Raw genomic sequence first — 25,243 nt, forward strand, 5'->3', positions numbered from 1 at the left:
TTATTTTTAGAGGGGAATGGAGGGAGAAAGAGAAGGAGAGAAACATCACTGTGTGGTTACCTCTCCCACAGCTCCCTACTGGGGACCCTGCCCACAACCCAGGCATGTCCCTGACTGGGAATCGAGCTGGCGACCCTTTGGTTCGCAGGCCGTCGCTCAATCCACTGAGCTACACCAGCCAGGGGGGATGAGCTTCTGATCCATGCTGCACCACAGACGAACACCGAACACAGTATGCTAAGTGAAATAAGCCATACACTAAAGGACAGATATCCGCGACCTCTCTTATGCGAGGCATCTAGAATATGCAAATTATCAATACAGAAAGTATTGATGGAATAAAGATGACCAGGACCTGGGGAAAGGAAGGATGGGGAGTGCTTGTTTAATGGGTACAGAGTTCTATCTGGGATCATGAAATAGTCCTGGAAGTGGATGGCGGGGATGGTTGCACAGCAGTGCAAATATACTGCATTGTATGCTTAAGAAAATGGTAAATTGTATGTGGTGTATATTGTGCCATAATAATAATAATAATAAATAAACATCAGGAACAAGTAGAAAAAAGAACTTGGGAAAGGGGCAATGAGGAGCAAGGTCGTGTAAAGTCACTGTCAGGGCTTTGGCTTTCGCTCTGCCTGGGCAGCAGATCCGTAGGTCATGGTTTTCTGGGATGCCCTGCACACTGATGAAACTCACATAAGGCTCGCACCTGCTCCCAACGTGAGTTCAGTGACCCAGGCCAAGGTCACTTGTGGGCATGCTTTACCCAGCCCTGTGGGAGGAGCGATGAGGCTTTCAACAGGCCTGCAGGGCAGGGGGAGGGTGGCATTCAGCCCAAGCGTGACCTAATTAGATCCTAACACAGCCGGTGCTGGGCTGTTGGGCAGGGCTCTAGTCTGGACTGGGAGAGGCTCCGCTACAGTGAGGGGCGGGGCCGAGGGCTTGTCCTGTGGGAGGGGTTAACGCGCAGTAGGCACGTGAGGGTGCAAATAGCTGCACCCAAGAGCAGCATCCTAGTTTTGGACCTGTGTCTGGTGACTTCCAGGGGGCTGCGATGGAGTCGGAGTGGGACCCGCTGAGAATGCTGGGGGCGGTGACTGCCGTGTGCCTGCTGCTGTGGGCGGCCTGGGGGGTGGGCTGCACAGCCTATGTGTACCTGCTGCCCCAGGTACGCCGGGGTGCCCCTTGGCTCAGGTCGCACGGAGCCTGGGCAGGTGAGAGGCAAGGGCTCTGTGTCAGGTGGGTAGGGATGGGGACCGCAGGAGCGAGGACAGATGACAAGTGAGGGTCCCTAATCTAAGCAGAGGCAGAGGGCACTTCTGGAAGCAAAAGTGAAGGCTGGGCCGGCCAGGGCCAGGGAGGCATGGGGTCCCCGCAACTGTGCAGGGCAGGGGAGGGAGTGTCAGAGCCCGCGCACATGAGGGAAAAAGACAAGAACGGTGTGGCGTGGGGTGTCAGTGAGGGGGACTGAGGTGGGGCTGGGTCAAAGTGTCCGGGGTAGCCCTCCTGCTCGTCCTCCTTCTCTCCTCTCTAGTGGTGACAGGAGCCACCGGTGGTATCGGCAGGGCCTATGCACACGAGGTGAGCCCGGGTGCGGAGCCGTGTGGGTGGTGGGGGCTTCTGTCTGTTTGCATGTGGTCAGATACCCCTGTCGGACTGAGAATCCTTTACTTTGGTTCCCTCGGACGTCCTCTCCTTCAGAGAGCTTTCCCTCTGCTCCTCAGCCTGGGGCACGTGTTTACACTGGGCTTCTACTGTCTTTTGGCATCCCCCCACCATCGCCCGGATTCGTTCATTGAAAGCATACTTATGGATTTACCTATTTTGTTGCGGATCTTTGTGTTCAAGCTTATGAGGGATATTATTGGTTTGTAGTTTGGGTTGAACTGAGTGAGGAACAAGTTGGTGGGAAACAGGAGTTTAGTTTGGGCCTTTCACGTTTGAGATTCCAGTTAGGTGTCTGAGTTGAGAAGTATGCAGTTGGGTGTGCTGCTCTGGAGGGAATGTCCAGGTGGAGACACACATATAAGCATCATCAACATCTCAGTGCCATTTATTTTTTAAAAATATTTTTAAAATTTATTTTGAGAGAGAGGGGAAGGGAGGGAGGGAGAAGAACATCAATGTGTGGTTGCCTCTCGCGCGCCCCCTACTGGGGACCTGGCCGGCAACCCAGGCATGTGGCCTGACCAAGAATCAAACTGGCGACCCTTTGGTTCACAGGTGAGCGCCCAATCCACTGAGTGCACCAGCCAGGGCTCTCAGTGCCATTTAAAGTCGCCAGACATGTGCCCTGGCTGGTGTGGTTCAGTGGATTGAGTACTGATCTGTGAACCAAAGGGTCGCATGTTGGATTCCCAGTCAGGGCACGAGTCTGGGTTTCAGGCCAGATTCCCCAGTAGGGGGCATGCAAGAGGCAACCACACATTGATATTTCCCTCTTTTTCTCTCTCCCTTCCCCTTTCTCTCAAAATAAATAAATAAAATCTTTAAAAAATAATGAAGTCAACAGACGTTTTGGAAAGACAGAAATAAAATGGTCTCCCTTTACAGATGGTATGATTATCTTCATAGAAAATCCCAAGAAATCTAAAAGAAAAAAATACCAAAAAAACAAAACACCCCAAAAAACTCTATAAGAACCAAGAAGTGACTTTAGCTAAAAGGTCAAAAGTTTGGAGTCATACCCTATACCCATCTTTTCCCTAGGGAGTCAAGGCAGGTTCTGAGTGAGCAGGAGAGGGAGGGGCAGGTTTGTTGTATTGAAAGAGCCCTCTGGCTGCTGAGTTCGGGGTGGAGAGGAGGGGATGAGACTGAGTCTGTTATGGGCACCTTGTCATCCCCGCACCACCCAGCAAAGAGCAGGTGCCAGCACGTACGTTTTGAATAAATGTATGAACGAAGAAAGGAGTGAACACTTGAATGATTGGATTCTTATATCACTGAGAATAAATGCCAAAGCCTTTACTGGGGCATTTGAGGCTCTATGATCTGCTCCCTTGCCCACCTCACTGAGCTGCTATATGATAGGTCACTTCGCTCAGCGCTCGCTGGACTCTAGGCTGTCCTCTAAGCTGCCAGCCTTTGTGCAAGGGCCTTTGCACCTGCTGTTCCATCTGCCTGGAATGCTCTTTTCCCAGAAAGCCTGCTGCTGGAGGGCAGGCTTTTGTTCTTCTCTGTTGCTCACCTCGGCAGCCACAGCACTTACAACACTCTGCAACACGCAGTCAGCGCACAGTACATATTCGTGGAGTTGCTGAATAAACGATTGAATCCCCCCACAGCTCGCCCGGAGAGGTCTGAACATCGTCCTCATCAGTCGAAACCTGAGCAAGCTGAAGCATGAGGCAAAGGAGATAGGTGACAGCCAGAGGGGGCCTGCTGGGAACGTTGGGAACCGTGCTCGGCTAGATGGAGGCGTGTCCAGGGGCGTGGTCGGGCGGAGGCAGGGGAGGGGCTTCAGCTGCATCTGGGCCCTGGGAGGGAAGGATGGGGCAGAGGCTGGGGCTGAACGCGGGGACTGGGGTCTGGTGGGGGCACAGTGGGACTCGTTCCAGCTCAGGGCCTGGCTCCCACTGCCCCTGTTCCCAGAGCGGCTTCATGGCACGGTCACTAGAGTCATCCAGGCAGACTTCACCGGTGGCTTGGAGATCTACGAGGCCGTTAAGGCAGGACTGAAGGGCCTGGAGATTGGAGTCCTGGGTATGTCCCCAAGCCTGCTTGGCGGAGCCCTGCCCTCAAATGCCCACAGGCTCACCCTGACCGGGAACCCTCTGTGGTCGCCCTCCCTCTGCTCCCAACCGGTCTCCCCGGGGGACTGTTGGAGTGACATAAACAACTTCTCTCTCACTCAGTGAACAATGTGGGCATTCTCTACGCAAGTAGCCCGAGTAAACTGCTCGACTGTGAGAACGTCGCCAAAGTGAGTGAAACCGAGTACGCGCCCGCCCAGCACCTCTTGCTTCCACTACTGCCCTCTGTCGGGAAACCCGCGCGGAAAATTGTTTTCAAAGCTGCACATCTCTGATATCTAGGACGTGAAGGTGGTCCTCTGAGACAGGGAGCCCTTCTGCATTGCCCAACCAGTATAACTCTTCAAGTTCTCTGGTTCTGCCCTTTTATAGTCCCTGGTGCTTACTTTAGCGGGGAATGACCCGCGTGGGAAAACGGGTGCCTGTCATTTCAGAGTCCGTGGTTTTCTAAGTTTTTGTTTGGGGTCATTCTTGAATCCATAGCTTCTTTTTTCTTAATCACCTGTAGTTATACCCCCATACTTCTTCTGATGGGAGTCACATGATCCCTTGTAGCTCAGTTTCAGACGCCTACCTCCTTTGTTAAATTAAATGTAATTATTTGTGGCCCTGGATGGTGTTGCTCAGTGGATTGAGCACCAACCTGCAAACCAGGGGGTCGCCGGTTCGATTCCCAGTCAGGGCACATGCCTGGGCTGCGGCAGGGTCCCCTGTGAGGGGTGCGCGACAGGTAGCCACATATTGGTGTTTCTCTCCCTCTTTTTCTCTCTCCCTTCCCCTCTCTCTAAAGATCAGTACATAAAATCTTTTTTAAAAAGATTATTTATTGATTGATTTTTAGAGGGGGGAAGGGTGGGAGAAAGAGAAACATCAATGTATGGTTGCCTCTCGCGCGCCCCCTACCTGCAACCCAGGCATGTGCCCTGATACTAAAATATATATATTTTAAACCTAAAAAATATATAATTATCTATTGATTTTTTAAATTTGTATTTAAAAAACTGAATTGTACTTTACTTTTGTGTGTGTGGGGGAGAGAGAGAGAGAGATTTGTGGTTCCACTAATTGATGCATTCATTTGTTGATTCTTCTATGTGCTCTGACCAGGGACTGTACCCACAGCCTTGGTGTATTGGGATGATGCCCTAACCAAGTCACATAGTTCTGCAAGCGTCGTTAAAGATAACTGATATCTTCCCCCCTCCCCAAACATTACACCAAGGAAAAGCAGAGCTCTGGCGGATGCGCGTGTGTTGTTTAGGCGATAGATAGCTCACGGCCCTCACTACACGCTCATTGGACAGTAGCACAAACCAGCGAAAGGATGGCTAGATAACTCATCCTTTTAAAGAATATGTTCATTGTGTACATCTTGATTTCTGAGTTTTAGCCATTATTTAGTGGCTGCCCACAAGGCGAGGTGAGGAGTACGTAGTTCCAGTGCAGAGACACGTGTGCCTGCGCCACAAACACACACCCTCCCAGGCTCCGATCCCCCAGCAAGATAGTTCATCGATGAGGCTGCAGAATCACATTACTGTGCATATGAAAACACTGCCCACAGCTGAGCCAAGGAGTGGGCTCTGATGATTTTTCTTTTCTTTAACAACTTTGTCTTGATTTTGCACATACTTGAGTTTCTATGTACGTATCGTTTCTTCAACTCCATACTGTAATCCAAAAACATTTTGAACTGGTTACCCTCTTTGCCACAAATCCTGGGGCCTCCCTGAATCTTTTTCCTAGGAAGCCTCTGTATTTTCTATCACATGCCATAGCACTTTCTGGCTTACTCCTTCATTTTGTTGGAGCGCATCCTCCAGTAGCTGTCTGATAAAGAACACATGGATGGTAAAATTTCTGGCTTTGTTTTCTATCAGTTATGTGACTTCAGGTAAATGGCTTTATTTCTCTGAGCCTCAGTTTCTTATCTGTAAAATAGGAATAAATATTTTTGCTGGCCTCACAGCGCTGTTATGACAATAGAATGAAGCAATGCACATAAATTTAAGTTGTGTGCTCCATGTTAGCTATTATTTTTTAAAAGATTTTATTTATTTATTTGTAGACAGAAGGAAAGGGAGGGAGAAAGAGAGGCAGAGATACATCACTGTATCATTGCCTGTCTTGTGTCCCCCACTGGGGTCCTGGCCTGAAACCCAGGCATGTGCCCCAACTGGGAATCGAACCTGTGGCCCTTTGGTTCACAGGCTGGCACTCAGTCCACAGAGCCACACCAGCCAGGGCCTTTCTGTCTCTTCGCTTTTGCTGATTCTAGGCACTTCATACAAATGGAATTATAGAATCTTTTTTCTTTTGAGTCTGGCTTATTCCACTGAGCGTAATCTTTTCAGTGTCATCCATGTTACAGCAAGTTTCAGAACTTCATTTCTTTTATTTTTTCTTTAATTATGACAACACACACGACATGAATTTTACCATTTGAACTCCGTTTGAGTGGATAGCTCAGTGACGTTAATGCATTCTCCTGGTTGTAAAGCCATCACCGTTATCCATCTCCAGAACTCTTTCAGCACCCCATACTGAAATCTGTACCCGTGAAACAATGACTCGCCGTCTCTCCCTGCCCCCAGCCTCCATTTTGCTTTCTGTCTTTGTGAATTTGAATACTCTAGGTAACTCATATAGGTGGGATCATACAGTATCTGTTCTTTTGTGCCTGGTGTATTTCACTTAGCATAATATGATCCAGGTTCGTTCATGTTGTAGCATGTACCACAATTCCCTTTCTTTTTCAGACAATAACATTCCGTTGTATATATACATGTTTCCTTTCTCCATTCATTCATTTGACGGGCACTTGGCTTGTTTCCACCTTTTGGCTGTTGTGAGTAATGTTGCTGTGAACATTGGTGTGCGAGTATCGGTTTGTGTCCCGCCTTTTAATTCTTTGGGACATATATACCCGGAAGTGCAAATGATGTATGCAACATTAGTTTAGCCAGTCAGGGCCCCTTGAAAGTGCATATAAATTTCAGTGTGGGTTTTTCTATTTCTGCAAAAAAAAAAAAATGCTGTTAAGGTTTTCATAGAGATTGCATTTAATTTATAGATCACTTCGTATAGTATTGATATCCTAGCAATACTCTCTCCCAATCCATGTACACGGGATCTTTCCAACTATTTATCTATTCTCTAATACCTTTCACTAATGTTGTGTATTTTTCAGTACATAAGCTTTTCCTGCGTACTTATATTAATCCTTAAGGATATTTATTCTTTTTGATGCTACTGTAGGTGGAATCATTTTTGTAACACTACTTTCAGATTATTCGTTGTTAGTGTATAGAAATGCAACAGATTTGTGTGTTTGTGTTTTGACTTTTTATCCTGCTACTTTGCAAATTCATTTATTAGTTCTCACTGTTTTAGTGGAATCTTTAAGATTTTCTTTAAAAAAAGATTTTATTTATTTTGGAGAGAGGGGAAGGGAGGGAGAAAGAGAGGGAAACATCAATGTGCGGTTGCCTCTCATGCGCCCCCTACTGAGGACCTAGCAGACAACCCAGGCATGTGCCCTGACTGGGAATCGAATTGGCGACAGTTTGGTTTGCAGGCAGGCACTCAATCCCCTGAGCCACACCAGCCAGGGCGAATCTTGAAGATTTTCTATAGATAAGATTGTATCATCTGTGACTAGAGATAATCATACTTCTTCCTTTACAGTTTGGATGCCTTTGATTTCTTTTTCTTGCTTAATTGCGCTGGCTAGAACTTCTAATACCATGTTGAATAGAAATGGTAAAAGCGGGAAGAGCATTCAGTGTTTCACTATGAAGCATGTTGTGGGCCTTTCATGTTTATTATTCATATATTTATTACGTTGAAGTAGCTTCCTACTATTCCTAGTTTATGGAGTGTTTTAATCATGAGAGGATGTTGAAATTTGTCAGACGCTTTTCCCGTGCAAATTGAGATGATCATATGGCTTTTGCCTTTATTTTGTTAATCTGTTATATTATGTTAATTAATTTATTTTTAAAAAATTCTCACCCAAGGGTATGTTTATTGATTTGAGAGAGGAAGGGGGAAAGAGAGAGAGAGGAGAGAGAGAGAAACATCCACTAGTTGCCTCGTGTAAGCGTCCCAACTGGGGATCAAACCCACAACCTAGGTATGTGCCCTAACTGGAAATTCAACCCACAACCTTTTGGTGTATGGGATGCCACTCCAACCAACTGAGCCACCCAGCCAGGGCTTCATTAATCAATTTCCATATGTCAAACCATCCCTCCATTCCAGGAATATATCCTACTTGATCATGGTGTATAATGCTCTTAATATGCTGCTGAATTCAGTTTGCTAGTACTTCACTGAGGATTTTCGCATCAATGTTCAAAAGGGAGATTTGTCTGCAGATTTCCTTTCTTGTAATGTCTTTGTCTGGCTTTGGCATCAGGGCAATGTTGGCTTCAGAGAACGTTAGGAAGTGTTCAGTCCTCTTAAATTTTTTGAAAGAGTTTGAGAAGGATTGGCATGAGCTCTTTAAATGTTTGGTAAAATTAACCAGTGAAGCCATCTGCTCAGGGATTTTCTTCCCGGGTAAGTTTTCGATTATTGATTTAATCTCCTTACTAGTTATGGGTCACTGGGTGATCACAGAGCCAATGGGACAGGAGCTTCAGGGGCCACACAGAGAAGTATACAGTTGCAAAAAGAGCTTGGAAAAGTCGCACACAGATGGACGCAGCTGCAGCAAGCAAAAATCAGCAGCCCCTGATGATGGGAAAGTCAGATCTCAAGAGTTAACACAGTATAATACCCAGAATGTCCAGTTATCAACCAAAATAAGTTAATAAAGCCATACAAAGAAACAGGAAGGAGTGGCCCATATATAGCAAAGAAATAGTTTCACAGAAACCATTCCTGAGGAAACCCAGACATCGCTAGTCAAAGATATTAAGTCAGCTGTCTTAAATATGCCCCGTGAGCTAAAGGAAACCATAGGCAAAAAAAAACTAGTGGAAATCAGGAAAATGATATACGAACAAAATGCGAATATCAATAAAGAGAGAGCACGTATTAAAAGGAACAACAAAAAAAATTGTGTAGCTGGAAAGCTCAATAATTTAAATGAAAAATTCACTGGGCCAGAGGGGGCGCTGTGGTTCCCACAGCACATTCAAGCAGGTGGGAAAAGAAGACCAGCATTCCTGAAGACAATTGAAAGTATCTAGACAGAAAAGCAAAAAAGAAAAATGAGCAGAGCCTGAGGGGCCTGTGGGACGTCATCAAACATACCAGTGTGTGTGTGCGTGTGTGTGCGTGAACACATACACCCATGCCTGGGTTGCGGGCCAGGCCCCCAGTAGGCGGCGCCCAAGAGACGACCACACATTGATGCTTTCCCCCCTCTTTCTCCCTCCCTTCCCCTCTCTAAAAGCAAATAAATAAAATCTTTTTAAAAATTAAAAAAAAAAGGCAAACAACCCAGTGAAGAATGAGAGCCACATTTGATAGGCATTCTGCCAAAGAGGAAATCCAAATGAACCTATGAAAACTTATTCAACATCATTCTTATTAGGCAACTGCAAACTCAAACCACAGTGAGACCCAACTACACAGTCACTAAAATGGTTAACATTAAAAGTCGGCAATACCAAGTGTTGTCGGGATGTGAAACAACTAGAATTCTTAAGCTTTGCTAGGGGGCATGCAAGTTTGGACAATTTGGGGGAAACTGGCGGTACCTCTTAAGACGGGAAATATGCGTGGTCTATCATCCCCCCATTTCACTCCTGGCTGTACACGCGTGCGCACGTACTCCAAAGACACTTTCAGGAGTGTTTCTAGATAAATTTTGACAGCCCCAAACTTGACACAACCTAACTGTCAATCAACAGTTGATTTGATAAATAACACATGCCGTATTTACACAATGTAAAGTTATAGCAAGGGATGTAAATAAGCTACTTTCACACAACATGGATGAATCTTATAAACAGGATGTTTAGCAGAGAAAGCCATACAGTGTGTAATGGTATACAGGGTATGATTCCACTCACGTGAAGTTCAGAACTGGACGAAAGTATTCTAGAGTGTTTTAGAGGTCAAGGTGGTGGGTAACTGGGGAGGAGGCCAGGGTCACGGCTGTGGGGGGAGGGGTGCATCTGGGAAACTCAATACTGCATTTCTTCATAAGGTTAGAGATGAAAGATTTGTGTTTATTCTGTGCACTTTGGTGTGTGTATGGTGTACTTTTGTAAAAAGTTTACGGGTCCAGCCCTGACTGGTGTGGTTCAGTCGGTTGGAGGTCCTCCGGGTCGCCGGTTCAATCCCTGGGCAGGGCACACGCCTGGGTCCCTGGTTGGGGAGCTTATGAGAGGTAACCGATTGATGTTTCTCTCTCACATCTATGTTTCTCTCCTCTTTTCCCCTCCCTTCCCCTCTCTCTAAAAATAAATAAATAAAATCTTCAAAAAAAAGTTTATGGGTCAAAAAATCCAGAGGGAGAAGCTTATGAAACGAAGGTGAAAATCTCCCTTCTCCCTCCAAACCATTTTCCCCAAAGTGACTCCCCAATTAAAAGTGTGGTAGGTATTTTTTTCTCTCTATGCCTATGGAAGCCTGTATGTGTCATTTTTATCCGGATGTCAGGCAGCCTACTGTTCTGCTCTGTACGTTTTACAAGCAGCTATGAATTTGGGGATTATTCGAATCAGAAGCAACAGCTGACCCATTGTGGTCACCTATTACACAGTGACATGTCCACGGGCTTCACCATATTTATTTAATCATCCCACTGGGGATGAGCCTTGAGGATGTTCCCTATTATCTGTGATTACAACAATGTGGCCACCAATATCTTTGGACACAATTCATTTCCCACGTGTGTGAGTGTCTTGGAAAGAAATCAATGTCCAGAAGTGGAGTTCATGGGTCAAAGGCCATGTGCGTCTTAAAGTCTAGTAGATGCTATTTTAAAAAAAAATGTGTGTCCCATCTTAAAAGAAAACTAAGCTAGGAAATAAGAAAAGGTGGGCGTTGAGGCAGGGTTGGTGAAGAGAAGGACTGATGGTTCTGGGTTTTTTTCTCCCTCAGAGACTCTCGGATGTTATAAACTGCAACATCATGTCTGTGGCCCAGGTGAGACCCGGCTGGGAGGAGCTAAGTGCAAGGTCAGCAGAGCTCTGACCGCTCTGGGTGATCCCCAGAGTCCCCCTCTCCGAACTAGCGCCCCCCCCACCCGTGGAGAAGGTGCCAAGGGAATATTCCCCCACTAAAGATAGGGGGTGGGAGTGGACTTGGGGAGGGGGGGATGCAGATGAAGGTATTGGAAAGGGAAACATAAGGCCCTTCCGTCTCCGCCCTGCAGATGACCGCAATTGTCCTGCCGCAGATGGTCTCCAGGTAAGAGGCCGGTTTTTCCTCTTCCACTCTGGATCCTCCCCGATCCAACCTCCAGGATTTTCCTGTCCCCAGCGGCCCCACCCACGCTTCCGACACTTCCCTTTCCTTCGGACATTTCTCAGATTAGGGCGTGGCTCGGGGGTGGAGGAGCGGGAATCACCTGGATCCCCTCTTCCCCACCTTTCAGCTCTGCTTCCTCCTCCAGGAGCAAAGGCATCATCATCAACATCTCTTCATTACTTGGCAAGAAACCCTATCCACTTTTCTCAGCGTACTCAGCTTCTAAGGTACCCATACCCCGCAGACCCGGGCGAGGGCCATCCTGCCGACCTGAGAGATTCCTGCCGTAGCCCTGAACGCGCGCGCGCCTGTGTGATATCTGGCTCACAGTCCAGTTTTGTTTTTTTTTAATTATTATTATTAAGAGAAACGGAGGCGAGGGGACGAGAGAACAAAGGGGAAGGAGCACGGAGACCTGGAGTGGGGGATGGGAATGGAGGGAGGGCTTAGAGCGAGGAAGCCCTCAGGGATTTAGGTGAGCACGCGGGGCGGAGCTGGGAGCTGGGACGGCGCCGGCCGGGACTAGCTCGGGCACCCTGCCCGCGGAGGCTCGCGAGCCTGAGACCGCGCTCTCCCTCCTCCGCAGGCCTTTGTGCGGAGCTTCTCCCAGGCAGTGGGCGCGGAGTACTTCGCTCAGGGAGTCCTCGTTCAGGTGCCTGAGCGCGGGGGCGGGGCTCACAAGGGACGCGACCTGAGTGGCAGCTCTGAAGGCGAGGGGCTGTGGAGGCGGGGCAGAGGCTTAGAGACCGCAGAGGCTCCGGGGTTGGGGCAGGGAAGGGCGGAGAAGAGAGGGGGTTCGAAACAATCGGGAGGAGCAACCTCCCTAGCTACTGGTAGTTGCAGGGGGCGGGGGCGGGGTCTCTTCTGGGCGGGGCCTCTATAGGGCGTGACAGGCGCGGGTTCGCGCGGGTCTGGGCGGGGCCTATAGGGGGCGGGCTCTCTGACACTTGGGTCCGGGCGCCTCAAGTGGGTGGAACTCTGGGGTTCTCAATAAGAGCCTGGGAAATTAGGTTGGGGTGAGATGGGAGTTTTTCCCTGTACCCACTTCCTGCCTGCAGACAGTGAACCCCTTCCTGGTCGAATCAAGTATGACCGCTAACATGAAATATCGGAAGACTATAATGAATTCTGAAGACTACGCTCGCCAGGCGTTGGACACCCTTGGCCTCACTTCCCAAACTTCTGGGTGCCTCACACATGCTGTGCAGGTGCCTCCATGGGGCAACTATGGGCAAAGAGCTGGGCGGGACACTCCCTGGCCCAGGTCCACTAGTCCTCCCTCTGAAGTGAGGAGATGTGCAGAGGAGGGGAGGGCCTCCACCTTGGGCTGGAGAGACAGGAGAAGAGATGGGGGGGGGAACCCCCAGGTGGAGTGTATCCTGATTCCTGGTCCTTCTTCTTCCCAGAGTTTCCTGCTGGCTCTCCTCCTGCCCAATTGGTTTTCTCTCAGTCGCTGGGGAGTCAAGTTTTCATATCTGTTGACCAGTTCTGTTGCAAAGGTAAAGCCCTCTAATAAAAGACCTTGAAGAGGTGTGGCCACATCCTGCCCCGCCTCCCACAATCCTGGGCCGGGTCTGTTGATGGTAGCACAGCTATCCCACACGTGTGAAGAGATGACAAGCAGGCCCATGGAAGAGAATTGGACACTTGAACACCTGGATATTTGGTGACAACTGTGGCAACTTAAACCTCTGACAGAAAGATGGCCTTTTTAATATGTGGTACTGAGACAACTAGATAGCTATTTGGGGGGCGAGATAGAAATATATATGTAAATGTATGTATACCCGCGATTTTCAACCTTTTTCATGTTATAGCACACATAAGCTAATTTATACTAAAATTCTGTGGCACACCAAAAAATATACTTTTTGCCGATCTGACAAAAAAATAGGTACAATTTTGATTCATTCACACCAGACAGCTATTGATGTATTTTGGCTGTTGTCATTTTTTAAATTTGACAATCTGAAGGAAAGGAGGTCAGTGCCCCTGACTAAATAGTCAGGTACTTTTTAAAAAGATTTTATTTATTTAGTTTTAGAGAAGGGGAGAGAGGGATGAAGACAGGGAGAGAAACATCAATGCGCAAGAGATACGTTGCTCGGTTGCTTCTCGTGGCCACCCCCCCACCCCCCACCCCCACCCCCCCGGGGACCTGGCTCACAACCCAGGCATGGGCCCTGACCAGGAATCAACCAGCAACCTCTTTGTTCACAGGCCAGCACTCAATCCACTGAGCCACACCAGCCAGGGCTTGGTATTGCAAATCTTAAAAACTATTGTGGCACACTGGTTGGAAGTCGCTGATACATACATATAAGTACATATACAAATAAATGTAGTGCTGATGATTGCAAAACTTTGTGAATGCACTAAAACTGTACACACTTAAAGGATGAATTTTCTGGTATGTGAATTATATCTCTATAAAAATAATTTTAAAAATAGAGACTCCCCCAAGTGAGTGAGTGTGTGTGTGTGTATAAATCAAATCCATCCCTCACACCATGCACCTACATAAATGAACCAGAAATCCCATGTAATAATGGACACGTAAGCAGAAGAATACATGAATGAATTCCTTCCCATTTTAGGAGTGAGAGAATCTTTTTTAAAAATATATTTTATTGATTATGCTATTACAGTTGTCCCATTTCCCCCCTTTATTCCCCTCCACCCTGCACACCCCCTCCCACCCGCATTCCCCCCTCTCCTTATTTCATGTCCATGGGTCATACATATAAGGTCCTTGGCTTCTCCATTTCCCATACTATTCTTACCCTCCCCGTCTATTTTCTACCTACCATTTATGCTACTTATTCCCTGTACCTTTTCCCTCCTTCCTCCCCTCCTCTTCCCTGCTGATAACCCTCCATGTGATCTCCATTTCTGTGATTCTTTTCCTGTTCTAGTTGTTTGCTTAGTTAGTTTTTGTTGTTTTCTTTTTAGGTTCAGTTGTTGGTAGTTGTGAGTTTGCTGTCATTTTACTGTTCATATTTTTTATCTTCTTCTTTTTCATATACATGTCCTTTTAAGATTTCCTGTAATAAGGGCTTGGTGATTATGAACTCTTTTAACTTGACCTTATCTGAGAAGCACTTTATCTGGCCTTCCATTCTAAATGATAGCTTTGCTGGATAGAGAAATCTTGGATTTAGGTCCTTGCCTTTCATGACTTGGAATACTTCTTGCCAGCCCCTTCTTGCCTGTAAGGTCTCTTTTGAGGATCAGCTGACAGTCTTATGGGAACTCCTTTGTAGGTAACTGTCTCCTTCCCTCTTGCTGCTTTTAAGATTCTCTCCTTATCTTTAATCTTGGGTAATGTAATTATGATGTGCCTTGGTGTGTTCCTCCTTAGGTCCAGCTTCTTTGAAACTCTCTGAGCTTCCTGGACTTCCTGGAAGTCTATTTCCTTTGCCAGATTAGGGAAGTTCTCTTTCATTATTTGTTCAAATAAGTTTTCAATATCTTGTTCTTCCTCTTCTCCTTCTGGCACCCCTATGATTCAGATGTTGGAACACTTAAAATTGTCCTGGGGGTTCCTAAGCCTCTCTTCATTTTTTTGAATTCTTGTTTCTTCATTCTGTTCTGGTTGAATGTTTATTTCTTTCTTCTAGTTCAAACCATTGATTTGAGTCCCGGTTTCCTTTCTGTCACTGTTGGTTCCCTGTACATTTTCCTTTTTTTCACTTTTAATAACCTTCACTTTTCCCCCCATTTTGCAATCATACTCAACCATTCTGTGAACATCCTGATTACCAGTGTTTTGAACTGTTCATCTGATAGGTTGGCTATTCCTTCATTGTTTAGTTGTATTTTTTCTGGAGCTTTGATCGGTTCTTTCATTTGAGCCATATTTTTTAAATATATTTATTGATTATGCTATTACAGTTGTCCCATTCCCCCCCCCACTCCACTCCATCCTGCCCACCCCCCTCCCTCCCACATTCCCCCCCTATAGTTCATGTCCATAGGTCATACTTATAAGTTCTTTGGCTTCTACATTTCCTACACTATTTTTACCCTCCCCCTGTCTATTTTCCACCTATCATCTATGCTACTTATTCTCTGTACCTTTCCCCCCCTCTCCCCATCGCACTCCCTTAATGACAACCCTCATGTTCTAGTTGTTTGCCTAGTTTGCTCTCGTTTTTGTTTTATGTGTGGCCGTTAATAACTGTGAGTTTGCTGTCATTTTTACTGTTCCTATTTTTTTGATCTTCTTTTTCTTAGGTAACTCCCTTTAACATTTCATATAATAAGGGCTTGGTGATGATGAACTTCTTTAACTTGACCTTATCTGAGAAGCACTTTATCTTCCCTTCCATTCTAAGTGATAGCTTTGCTGGATACAGTAATCTTGGATGTAGGTCCTTGCCTTTCATGACTTGGAATACTTCTTTCCAGCCCCTTCTTGCCTGTAAGGTCTCTTTGGAGAAATCAGCTGACAGTCTTATGGGAACTCCTTTGTAGGTAACTGTGTCCTTATCTCTTGCTGCTTCTAAGATTCTCTCCTTCTCTTTAATCTTGGGTAATGTCATTATGATGTGCCTTGGTGTGTTCCTCCTTGGGTCCAGCTTCTTTGGGACTCTCTGAGCTTCCTGGACTTCCTGGAAGTCTATTTCCTTTGCCAGATCGGGGAAGTTCTCCTTCATTATTTGTTCAAATAAGTTTTCAATATTTTGTTCTTCCTCTTCTCCTTCTGGCACTCCTATAATTCGGATGTTGGAACGTTTCAAGGCATCCTGGAGGTTCCTACGCCTCTCCTCATTTTTCCAAGTTCTTGTTTCTTCATTCTTTTCTGGTTGGATGTGTGTTTCTTCCTTCTGGTCCACACCGTTGATTTGAGTCCCAGTTTCCTTCTCATCACTATTGGTTCCCTGTACATTTTCCTTTGTTTCTCTTAGCATATGAGCCATATTTTTTTTGTCTGGGTGCACCTGTTATGTAGTAAGGTGCAGAGTCTTAGGTATTCACCAGGGTGGGGCAACCCACGTGGCTGCCTTGTGATGCTGTATGTGAGGGAGGGGTCTGAGAGGGAACAATGCTGGTTGCTCAGCTCTCTGCCGGCTTTCAGTCACTTCCCCCGCTACCCACAAGTAAATCGGGCCTTTCTGGTGCTGATTCCCAGGTGGGTAGCTTATGTGCACGTTCTAAGGCCCTGTGGGTCTCTCTAGTGAATTCTCCTATGAGGCCGGGAGTTTCTGCCACCCCACAACCCCCACAGATTTTTTCAGTCAGAGGTTTTGAGGCTTTATTTCCCCATGCTGGAGCCCTGGGTTGCACGGTGTGTCTCACTCCCCAGTTGTTCCTCCCGGTTTATCCCGGTCCACCAGCCACTTCCTTGCTGAGAGTCCTCTCCGCCTGGCTGCCCATCTCCGCCCCTCCTACCGGTCTGGATGAATGTTTCTTCTTTATCTCCTTAGTTGTCAGACTTCCATACAGTTCGGTTTTCTGTCAGTTCTGGTTGTTTTTTGTTTTTAAATTTGTTGTTGTCCTTTTGGTTGTGCTAGGAGGCACAGTGCGTCTACCTACACCTCTATCTTTGGCAGAACAGAATCTTTCTAATTTATACAGAAAGTTAAAAAGCGACAACAGGAAGAATCATATTGAATTCTAGTTAGTGATATGCAGGAATTATTTAAGGAAGATGTACTGATGTCTGCAACTTACCCTGAAATGCACCGAAAATACATTAGATGAATTAGTGGATAGAGTGATGGATAGAGTGGGTAGAAACATGATAAGACAAGCATGTTACAATGTTGGTAATAAAAGCTAAGTGGTAGGCACATGGCTGTCCACTGTACGCTTCTTTTAAATTTTCTGTATGTTTGAAATTTTGTATGATAAAAAAGTTGGGAAAAGTCATGGAGCCGTAAAATAAAAATTATAAATAAATCTCCTTAAGCAGATTTAGAAATTATTCAAGAAAAGATTGTTCCACAAGCAAAGAAAAGTGTGACAGTCTCAGAGGAAATATTTACAACTTCATCACACACATAATGTTTACCTCCTTAATATATAAGAAAAACACCAAATGCCCAAAATTTTATTTTTTTAAGATTTTATTTATTTTTAGGGAGAGGGAAAGGGAAGGAAAAAGAGGGAAAGGAACACCAATGTGTGGCTGCCTCTTGCGTGCTCCCCTACTGGGAACCTGGCCTGCAACCCAGGCATGTGCCCTGACTGGGAATTGAATTTGCAACCCTTTGGTTCAAAGGCTGGCACTCAGTCCACTGAGCCACACCAGCCATGGCTTATTATTTCCATTTTTATTCCTTCTTTGACTCGTGGATTATTTAGAAGTATGTTGCTTACTTTCCACATAAGATATTCTACTTATCTAACTCCTAGAGTCTTCTCATGTAATTCAAAAGTTATTAGAGGATACTTTTTGTCCCTTGAAATTTTTTAAAGGCTTGATTTATGGCCCAGAATATGGTCATTTTAGTAAATGGACCATATGGAATGTCCTTCTTTTTCTCTGATAGCCTTCCTTGCTTTGAAGTCTGCTCTATTTGAAAATTAATATAGTCAGATCTACTGGCAACAAATCCCCTCAATTGTTGTCTGAGAAAGTCCTTATTTCCCTCTAATTATTTTTTTTAAAAAATATTTTATTTATTTATTTTTAGACAGAAGGGAAGGGAAGGAGAAAGAGAGGGAGAGAAACATCAATGTGTGGTTGCTTCTTGTGCGCCCCCTACTGGGGACCTGGCCCACAACCCAGGCCTGTGCCCTGACTGGGAATCAAACCAGTGACTATTTGGTTCACAGGCCAGTGCTCAATCCACTGAGCCACACCAGCCAGGGCTCCCTTTCATTCTTGAAGCATAATTTGGCAGCCTCCCCCTCCCCTCTTTCTCAGCAATTTAATGTTTGATTCTGCTGTCTTCTTGCTCGTTTGGTTTCCAAAGAGAAATCAGATACACTTTTCATCTTTGTTTCTCTATGAATAAGATGGGTCCCTCCCACCCCGCTCTGGCTTTTTTCAGGAGTTTCCCTTTATCTTTGATTTTCTGTAATTTGACAATGACTCGGTGTCTTTTTTTTTTTTTTAATGTTTATTTTGCTTGGTGCTCTCTGAGCTTCCTGGCTCTGGGTTTGGTGTGTGACATTAGTTGGCTAGAGTGGGCTGGAGTTCTTGTTGAGTATTATTTCCCTTCCTCGGGTCAGTTAGGCTGACAGTGTGGCAGGGTACTAAGAAGCTAGGAAAATTCCTTGACGAGTGGTATAAGGGAAGCTGAGATAAAATAATTAAACAAGGCGAAATAACGTGAGCAATTTAGAGCCAGCTAACGAATCACAGGGCTTTATCTTCCCTAACCAAGGCTGCTTAGGAGCAAACGGTTTGCACATTCCAGGCCATCCTGGGGCACACTGGCTTCTGTCCCGTCCCTCTTCAACAATGTTCTTTGAAAATAAAACTAACCAGCCCTGGCTGGTGCGGCTCAGTGGATTGAGCGCGGGACTGCAAACCAAAGGGTCGCTGGTTTGATTTCCAGTCAGGGAACGTGCCTGGGTTGTGGGCCAGGTCCCCAGTAGGGGGCGTGTGAGAGGCAACCACACACTGATGTTTCTCTCCCCCTCTTTCTCCTTCCCTTCCTCTCTCTCTCTAAAAATAAATAAATAAAATCTTAAAAAAAAAAAAAAGAAAATAAAACTAACCAGAAAATAATACCGACCCCTCCATACCCATATTTTGATGAATCAACATATTGAAGGACACACTTAGAAAGCTAATGAATATTCTATTAAGACCCTCCCTTAAGACCTCCCCTAGGGTCCGCTCTGCGAAGATAAAACGCCTGAAGACAAAGGATCCGCGGTGTGCTGGATAGAGCTCGCTCACACCTTGTATCCCTACTTCCTTTCTCCTAAGCTCCAAGGGTCCCCACGAGACTCGCAGCCCAGGGAGCAGCGGGCAGCGGTAGCTCATCCCAGCCCAACCCCCTGACCGTGTCTCCAAGACCCCCTTTTTCTCTGACTTTCTCTCTCCTGCTGCTTCTTCTATCTCAGGCCCTTCCTGTTTCACTGCCCGCAGCTTTAATAAATATACTCTCACAATCACTGGGACTTGTGTTGTGAAATCTTTCCTGCGCAAAGTCAAGAACCCCCATCCCACCGGCCGGCCCGAGGCAGACCCGCTCCGGCCCAGGCACTGTGCGGTAACAGTAGCGAATAGTACTCCAGCAGGCGAGGCTCTTCAGAATTTCAAACTGGTCCTTTTCCTGCTCTCTAGCGGAAGCACAGGGGGGGTTCTCTAATACTTACTGTGAGGACCTACCTGATCCCCTGGAGGTAAATCTCACCAGATCGTCGGGGAGGGGGCCCTCCTATGACTGTGTCCTCCTGGCATTTTTCACTCTGAGTCGTCCACACAGAGCTTCCAGCGATTTACCACTGACAGTTCTGGTTTGCCTGCCCTGACACTCGGTCTGCAGCAGCAGTTTCTGGTTCTTTTTCTTTGGGCTCTTATTTCATTTTTATTTATTGAGTTGAGAGAGAGAGAGAGAAAAAAAAAACCCCATTGATTTGTTGGTCCACTTACCTATGCATTCATTGGTTGATTCTTGTATGTGCCCTGACGGGGGATCGAACCTGCACCCTTGGTGTATGGGGACAATGCTCTAATCCACTGAGCTACTCAGCCAGGGCCTCAGTGATTTCTGCTTCTGAGTTTCCATTCTGGTAAGTTTATTCTCTGGACCTGTTCCCCTGTGAGTCTCTCCAGTCTTGGAGTCATGATTTTGTCCTGCGTCCTCGCTTCTCTTAAGCGTTCTAGACTTGAAGTTTCCCATCTGTGCAGCTTTTTACCTGAGAAGACTGAGTGGCAACTTCCAAGCTCCTCACAGGTGAAACTGGAAACCAGAAGCTACCTTAAAGGGCCACACACAGGTGAAAAGAACGTTTACTCTGCTGTTGTTGAATGCGGTGTTTTACGTATCAGTTCAAGTTCGGTAGCTGTATTGTTCAGATCTATGGCCTTTTAATTTTTTTATTTTATTTTATTTTATTTTGCTTTTCTATCAGTTATTCATGAAGCATATTAACGGCTACGACTGTGGATTCGTCTACTTCCCCTTTCAGTTCTGGCAACTTTTGCTGGATGCTTTTGAAGATACGTTACTGAGTTGTAAAGCTAATTTAGATATCCTGAATTCAACCTCTTTGGCAGAAATACATATGGCAACGATTTCACCCCATGTTTTGGCTTACATGTTCATTTTCTTAATCACATTTTTTGGAAGAACAAGTTTTCAGTTGTGATGAGGTCTGATTTATCTACTCCCCTCCCTTTTATGATTAGAGCTTTTTGTGTCTTGTCTAAAAAAATCTTGGCCTACCAGCATGTTTGTGAAGATTTTCTCCAATGTCTATTTTTCGAGGAGTTTTACAATTTGATCCTTTCCATTTAAATCCATCACTTATTTTGAGCTCCGTTTTGTGGGTTGGGTGTTCTCTTCAGTTTGGTTTGTGCAAATACCTGGTGTCCTGGCACCATTTATTGAGAAGACTATCTTTTATAGGAAAGCAACTGAGAGTCTTTTATTTATTTATTTGAGGGGGGGAATTTGTTGATCTACTTAATCATCTGTACTATGACCGGAGACAGAACCCGCAACCTCGGCGTGTGGGGACGGCGCTCTAGCCAACCGAGCTACTGGGCCAGGGCCCTCAGGGTCTACTTCAAGGGCCCTCTATTCTGCCTGTGTGATAGATACACCAATGCCACACTGTGGCTTTATGGAGAGTGTTAACATCAGGTACTAAAGCCCTGTCTGTGTCTTTGATATTCAAAGTCCTTGAATCTCTACATAACCTTTTTTTTTTTTTTTTAGAGCTTACGAAGCAGGATTTTATTTAAATTTGTGTACAAATAAAAATTTACCAAAATACCATCATAAACCTAATTCACCCTTCTCCCCCCAAATGGACATTATAAAAAAAAGCCACATTCTCTTAGTTACATTTTCCCAGCTGGTAGATTCCGGTGGGAGGCAGGGGTCAGAAGGGTATGGGGAGAGAAGATGCACCCACAATACAATTTCAGTGATGTCTTATCTTGGAATGTTTTAATTAAAGAGATTTCCATAGGAATCAGCTCTCTTCAGTCTTCACATTAAAATGAAATCGCCCTGGCTGGTGTGGCTCGTGGATTGAGTGCTGGCCTACAAACCAAAGGGTGGCTGATTTGACTCCCAGTTAGGGCACATGCCTGGGCTGCAGGCCAGGTCCCTAGTTGGGGATGTGTGAGAGGCAACCACACACTGATGTTTCTCTCCCTCTCTTTGTCCCTCCCTTCCCCTCTCTCTAAAATCAATCAATCAATCAATCAATCAATAAAATCTTTTTAAAAAGAGGGAGAGAAACATCAATATGTAGTTGCCTCTTGTGCACCCCCTACTGGGGACCTAGCCCACAATCCAGGCATGTGCCCTGACTGGGAATCGAACCAGTGACCCTTTGGTTCGCAGGCTGACACGCAATCCATTGAGCCACACCAGCCAGGGCTGGAACTTTTTTTATTTCTGCAAAAATCACCATTGGGATTGTGATCGGGAATTCATTGAATCTGTCAGCACTTTGGGGAGTTATTGTCATGGTTCTGAAAACAATATTGTCTTCGAAACTATGAACGTGAGGGTGTCTTTCCATTTATTTGGGTTTTCATTTCTTTTAGCAATGTTTTCTGGTTTTTGTTTGTTTTGGGGTTTTTTAGTTTTTAATATATAAGTCTTTCACCTCCTTGGCTACATTTATTCTTAATTATTTTATTCTTTTTGATACAATAGTAAATGGAATTGTTTTCTAAATTTCCTCTTGAGATTGTTCATCACTAGTGTTTAGCAATACAATAGATTTTTTGTGTTGGTTATAATGTGTGATTCCAATTATATGAAGTTCAAAAACTGGCCAAAATAATCGGAGGTGTTGGAACCAGAATAGTGTTACTTTGGGCGGGGATGGTGGTTGGGAAGGGGATGCAAGAGGGCCGAGAGTCGGGACAGGTCTATGCCGAGACCCGTGTTGATTACATGGGTGTGTTCGCTCCGTAGAAATTCACTGAGCTTTGCACGAATGATCTGTGTGTCTTTCTGTGTATTTGTGACAGTCCTAGAAAGAGTTAAAAAAAAATCCAAAAGAATAGATTTATAAATTGAAAGGTGGGAATCTCTTCTCCCTCCAGTCTTATTCCCCAGAGGTAACCGTGGGTACAGATTAGGTAGTGTCTCTACCTGGAGTTACAAATCCACTTACTCAGCTGTATCCACTGGCCTGCACTTTGCATTTTTCGCCTAACAGTGTGCCTTGGAGGGTGTTTCACCCCAGAACCTGACGAGCTCCCTCCGGTCTTTGATCAGCTAGCTACTGTATTGCATCGGGGGCGGTGCCGCTCGCAGTGGAACCCCGCCCCCCTGACGGTTTTCCCTCGTCGCTGCCATGAACCGAGTAGCCGTGGCGATCTTCCCGGAGGCGTCTGTTTCGCACCTGTGTTTATTGCAAAGGCGGAATGCATTCTTAGAACTGCGGTTTTGGAGTTCAAGGATGTGAGCATTTTACATTTCCCTCTGGAAACCAGTTCATGTTTCATGAAGTGCATTAGGTGACGCTGTAAGAAAGCATGGGGAAGCTCTGGCTGGGTGCTCAGCTGCTTAGTGTTATCCCAAGATATGGAAAGGTTGTGGGTTCGATCCCTGGTCAGGGCACATACAAGAATCAACCAATGAGTGGGTAACAAAGTGGAACAACAAATCTCTCTCTCTCTCTCTCCCCCCCACTCCTTTCCTTTCTCTCTCTAAAATCAATAAAGTGTTTTGTTTTTTTTTTAAGAAGAAAATCTGGGGGATGCATTGGTTCCATTTTCCTCCTCAGGGCCTCTGGGATAGTGTGAACTGCAAGATGACATCTGTGGTCCAGATGGGGGCTGGATCTCAGCGCACATGCCTCCTCCTCCAGGAAGCCCTCCCCCACAACTCCCAAACATGTCAGGCACCCCTTGGACTCCCCCAGCCCCCCGACCTTCCACACTTGACAACTCTGGATGATAGACATGTCTGCCCCACTGGCCTGTCAGTCCCACAAGAGCAGTGCCAAGGCTACTGAGGTCGCCACAGTGTCCCCAGAACTGCCTTGAACAAGGCCGGCATAGAGGATGAACTTGGGTGAGTAAATAGAAGGAAAGAAGAAAGGAAGGAAGGAATTTATAGGAATAGAGGAAGTGGGGGCTCAGAGGGGACCCAAGTGGGGGACAGGGCTCAGAGCCCCCAGGGGACTGGGGTGAGAGAGCAGAGCCTCCAAAGTAGAGGGGAGTGGGGGGCTCCCAGAGGGGAATGGAAATGAGAAATGGGAGGGGGCTCCCAAAAGGAGGCAGGGTCGCAAGAAGAGAGATACTCAGAGTGGGGTGGCATCTCAGGGAGAGGCCTGGGGACTCGGAGGGGGAACTGGGGTTCGGACAGAGGGTTGAGGCCTAGGGAGGGGTGTGAGCACTCTGACAGCTGGTGGAGGTGGCAGAAGACCTGGGGCCGGGGCTCCGGGGCTGGGTGGGAGCTAGGGAAGTTCTCTTCGACTCTCCTTTCTGGGACAGCGAGGCCCGGGCTTGGCTCCTCAAACCTGATCAGCTGCTGAGATCTGGCCTGCTGGTGACGGGGCCCAAGGACTTTGCTGGACAGACATTGGACACCCTTGGTTGCTCCCTCCATACCTCTGGGGACCTCTTCCTCACTGTCCTGGTGATTTGATGGAGTTGCCTTAGGCCGGGAGCTCATTGGAAAATGACCCGCCTGGGCCAACAGTCAGTGGCAAAGAAACTGGGCTGCAAAGGAGCCCGGCCCACACTGGGGGGGGGGGGGGCAGAAAGGGGGACCAGAGGTCCCAGGGTGGGGTAGATCCTTATCCCTGTTGCCTCTTCTCAGTTTCCTGCCCAGGTGCCGGGTTGTTTTTTTTTTTTTTTTAAGATTTTATTTACTTATTTTTAGAGAGAGGGGAAGGGTGGGAGACAGAGAGGGAGGAAAACATCAGTATGCATGAGAATCATCCATCAGTTGCCTCTTGCACACCCCCAACTGGGGACCTGGCCCACAACCCAGGCATGTGTCCTGACCTGGAATCGAACCAGCGACCATTCGGTTCGTAGGCTGGAGCTCAGTCTGCGGAGCCCCACCAGCCAGGGCCCAGGTGCCGTTTTGGACTGTGTTGAAGCTCCAGGGCTTGAGGAAGTGAGATTATCCTGGTGCCCGTCGAATCAACTGCAGTTTGAGCGGAGGGCATGGCCACTGGCAGCCTCCCTTCCTCCCTCCCTCTCACGCTGGACCATGGCCGTGGCTCACACAAAGTCTCCCTCTCCACCTGGCTTTATCTTTTCTCCCCAGTAATGGGGTCGCTCATCCACATCCTGGCTGTGGGATGTGATGGAGGGACAGTCAGGGCCTTGGGGACCACATCGCTGCATGATGAGCAATGACCCCACTGCCCTCCTAGGGCGGTGGGGAGGCTGGCCTAGGCCCAGGCAGCAAGGTGCAGGGCAGAGCCGGGCACGTGGTGCGGGTACTCGGTGGACAGAGGCTGGGAGCTCTTGGAGTCTCTCTGATCCAGGTCAGAATCTCAGCCGCTCTCTCGAAGAAACTGAGCCGCCCCACCCCACCCCAGGCAATGCCTAATCTGCGCCTGCTTCCTGCCTAGGATAAACTGCCCCCCCTCCCCGGGCCAGAGGCCAGTGCCATGAGGAGTGCATTTAGGGCACACAGGTACCCGATGAATAGCTGCAACCCTGCCCCAGTCCCACAGCCAGGAAAGGGTGGGGACGGGACAGAGCGCACCTCCATCTGAGGCCGAACAGCTAATGTTTACCAAGCGCCTTCCGTGAGTCAGGACCCATGCGGCCTGCTCCCCAGATGGCTGCTGTAAGAGCCTGGGGTGCCCAGGCGGGCTCCTGGCCCCTGCTGGGTGGGTGACATTGGCTGCATTCCTTCCCCTGTCTGGGCCTGTGTTTCCAAGTCTGCAAGTTGAGAAGGGGCACTGACTGAACCCTTGGGAACATGGGACTTGGT

At 47.0% G+C, this 25,243-nt stretch overlaps 1 protein-coding gene across 5 annotated transcripts; it reads left to right on the top strand.

Moving 5' to 3' along the window:
* The first annotated feature begins 954 nt into the window (after positions 1–954).
* On the top strand, positions 955–23,315 carry LOC112312939 (very-long-chain 3-oxoacyl-CoA reductase-B). Of its 5 annotated transcripts, none has more exons than XM_053915330.2 (12): positions 959–1,217; positions 1,538–1,584; positions 3,288–3,363; positions 3,595–3,705; positions 3,858–3,925; positions 10,818–10,862; positions 11,092–11,126; positions 11,332–11,413; positions 11,773–11,838; positions 12,245–12,394; positions 12,593–12,685; positions 22,559–22,923. In XM_053915330.2, the coding sequence occupies exons 1-12, from the start codon at positions 1,058–1,060 to the stop codon at positions 22,802–22,804; spliced, it is 1,179 nt and encodes a 392-aa protein (XP_053771305.1). In that variant the 5' UTR covers positions 959–1,057; the 3' UTR covers positions 22,805–22,923. The 5 variants fall into 5 exon arrangements, with proteins under 5 accessions (XP_045058874.2, XP_053771305.1, XP_045058875.2 ...); XM_045202940.3 differs by lacking the exon at positions 22,559–22,923 and adding an exon at positions 23,070–23,315 and having other exon boundaries at positions 960–1,217; XM_045202941.3 differs by having other exon boundaries at positions 969–1,217; positions 22,500–22,577.
* Positions 23,316–25,243: the final 1,928 nt, after the last annotated feature.

Source organism: Desmodus rotundus, chromosome 12 (assembly GCF_022682495.2).
Source record: "Desmodus rotundus isolate HL8 chromosome 12, HLdesRot8A.1, whole genome shotgun sequence".
NCBI classification, from domain to species: domain Eukaryota; kingdom Metazoa; phylum Chordata; class Mammalia; order Chiroptera; family Phyllostomidae; genus Desmodus; species Desmodus rotundus.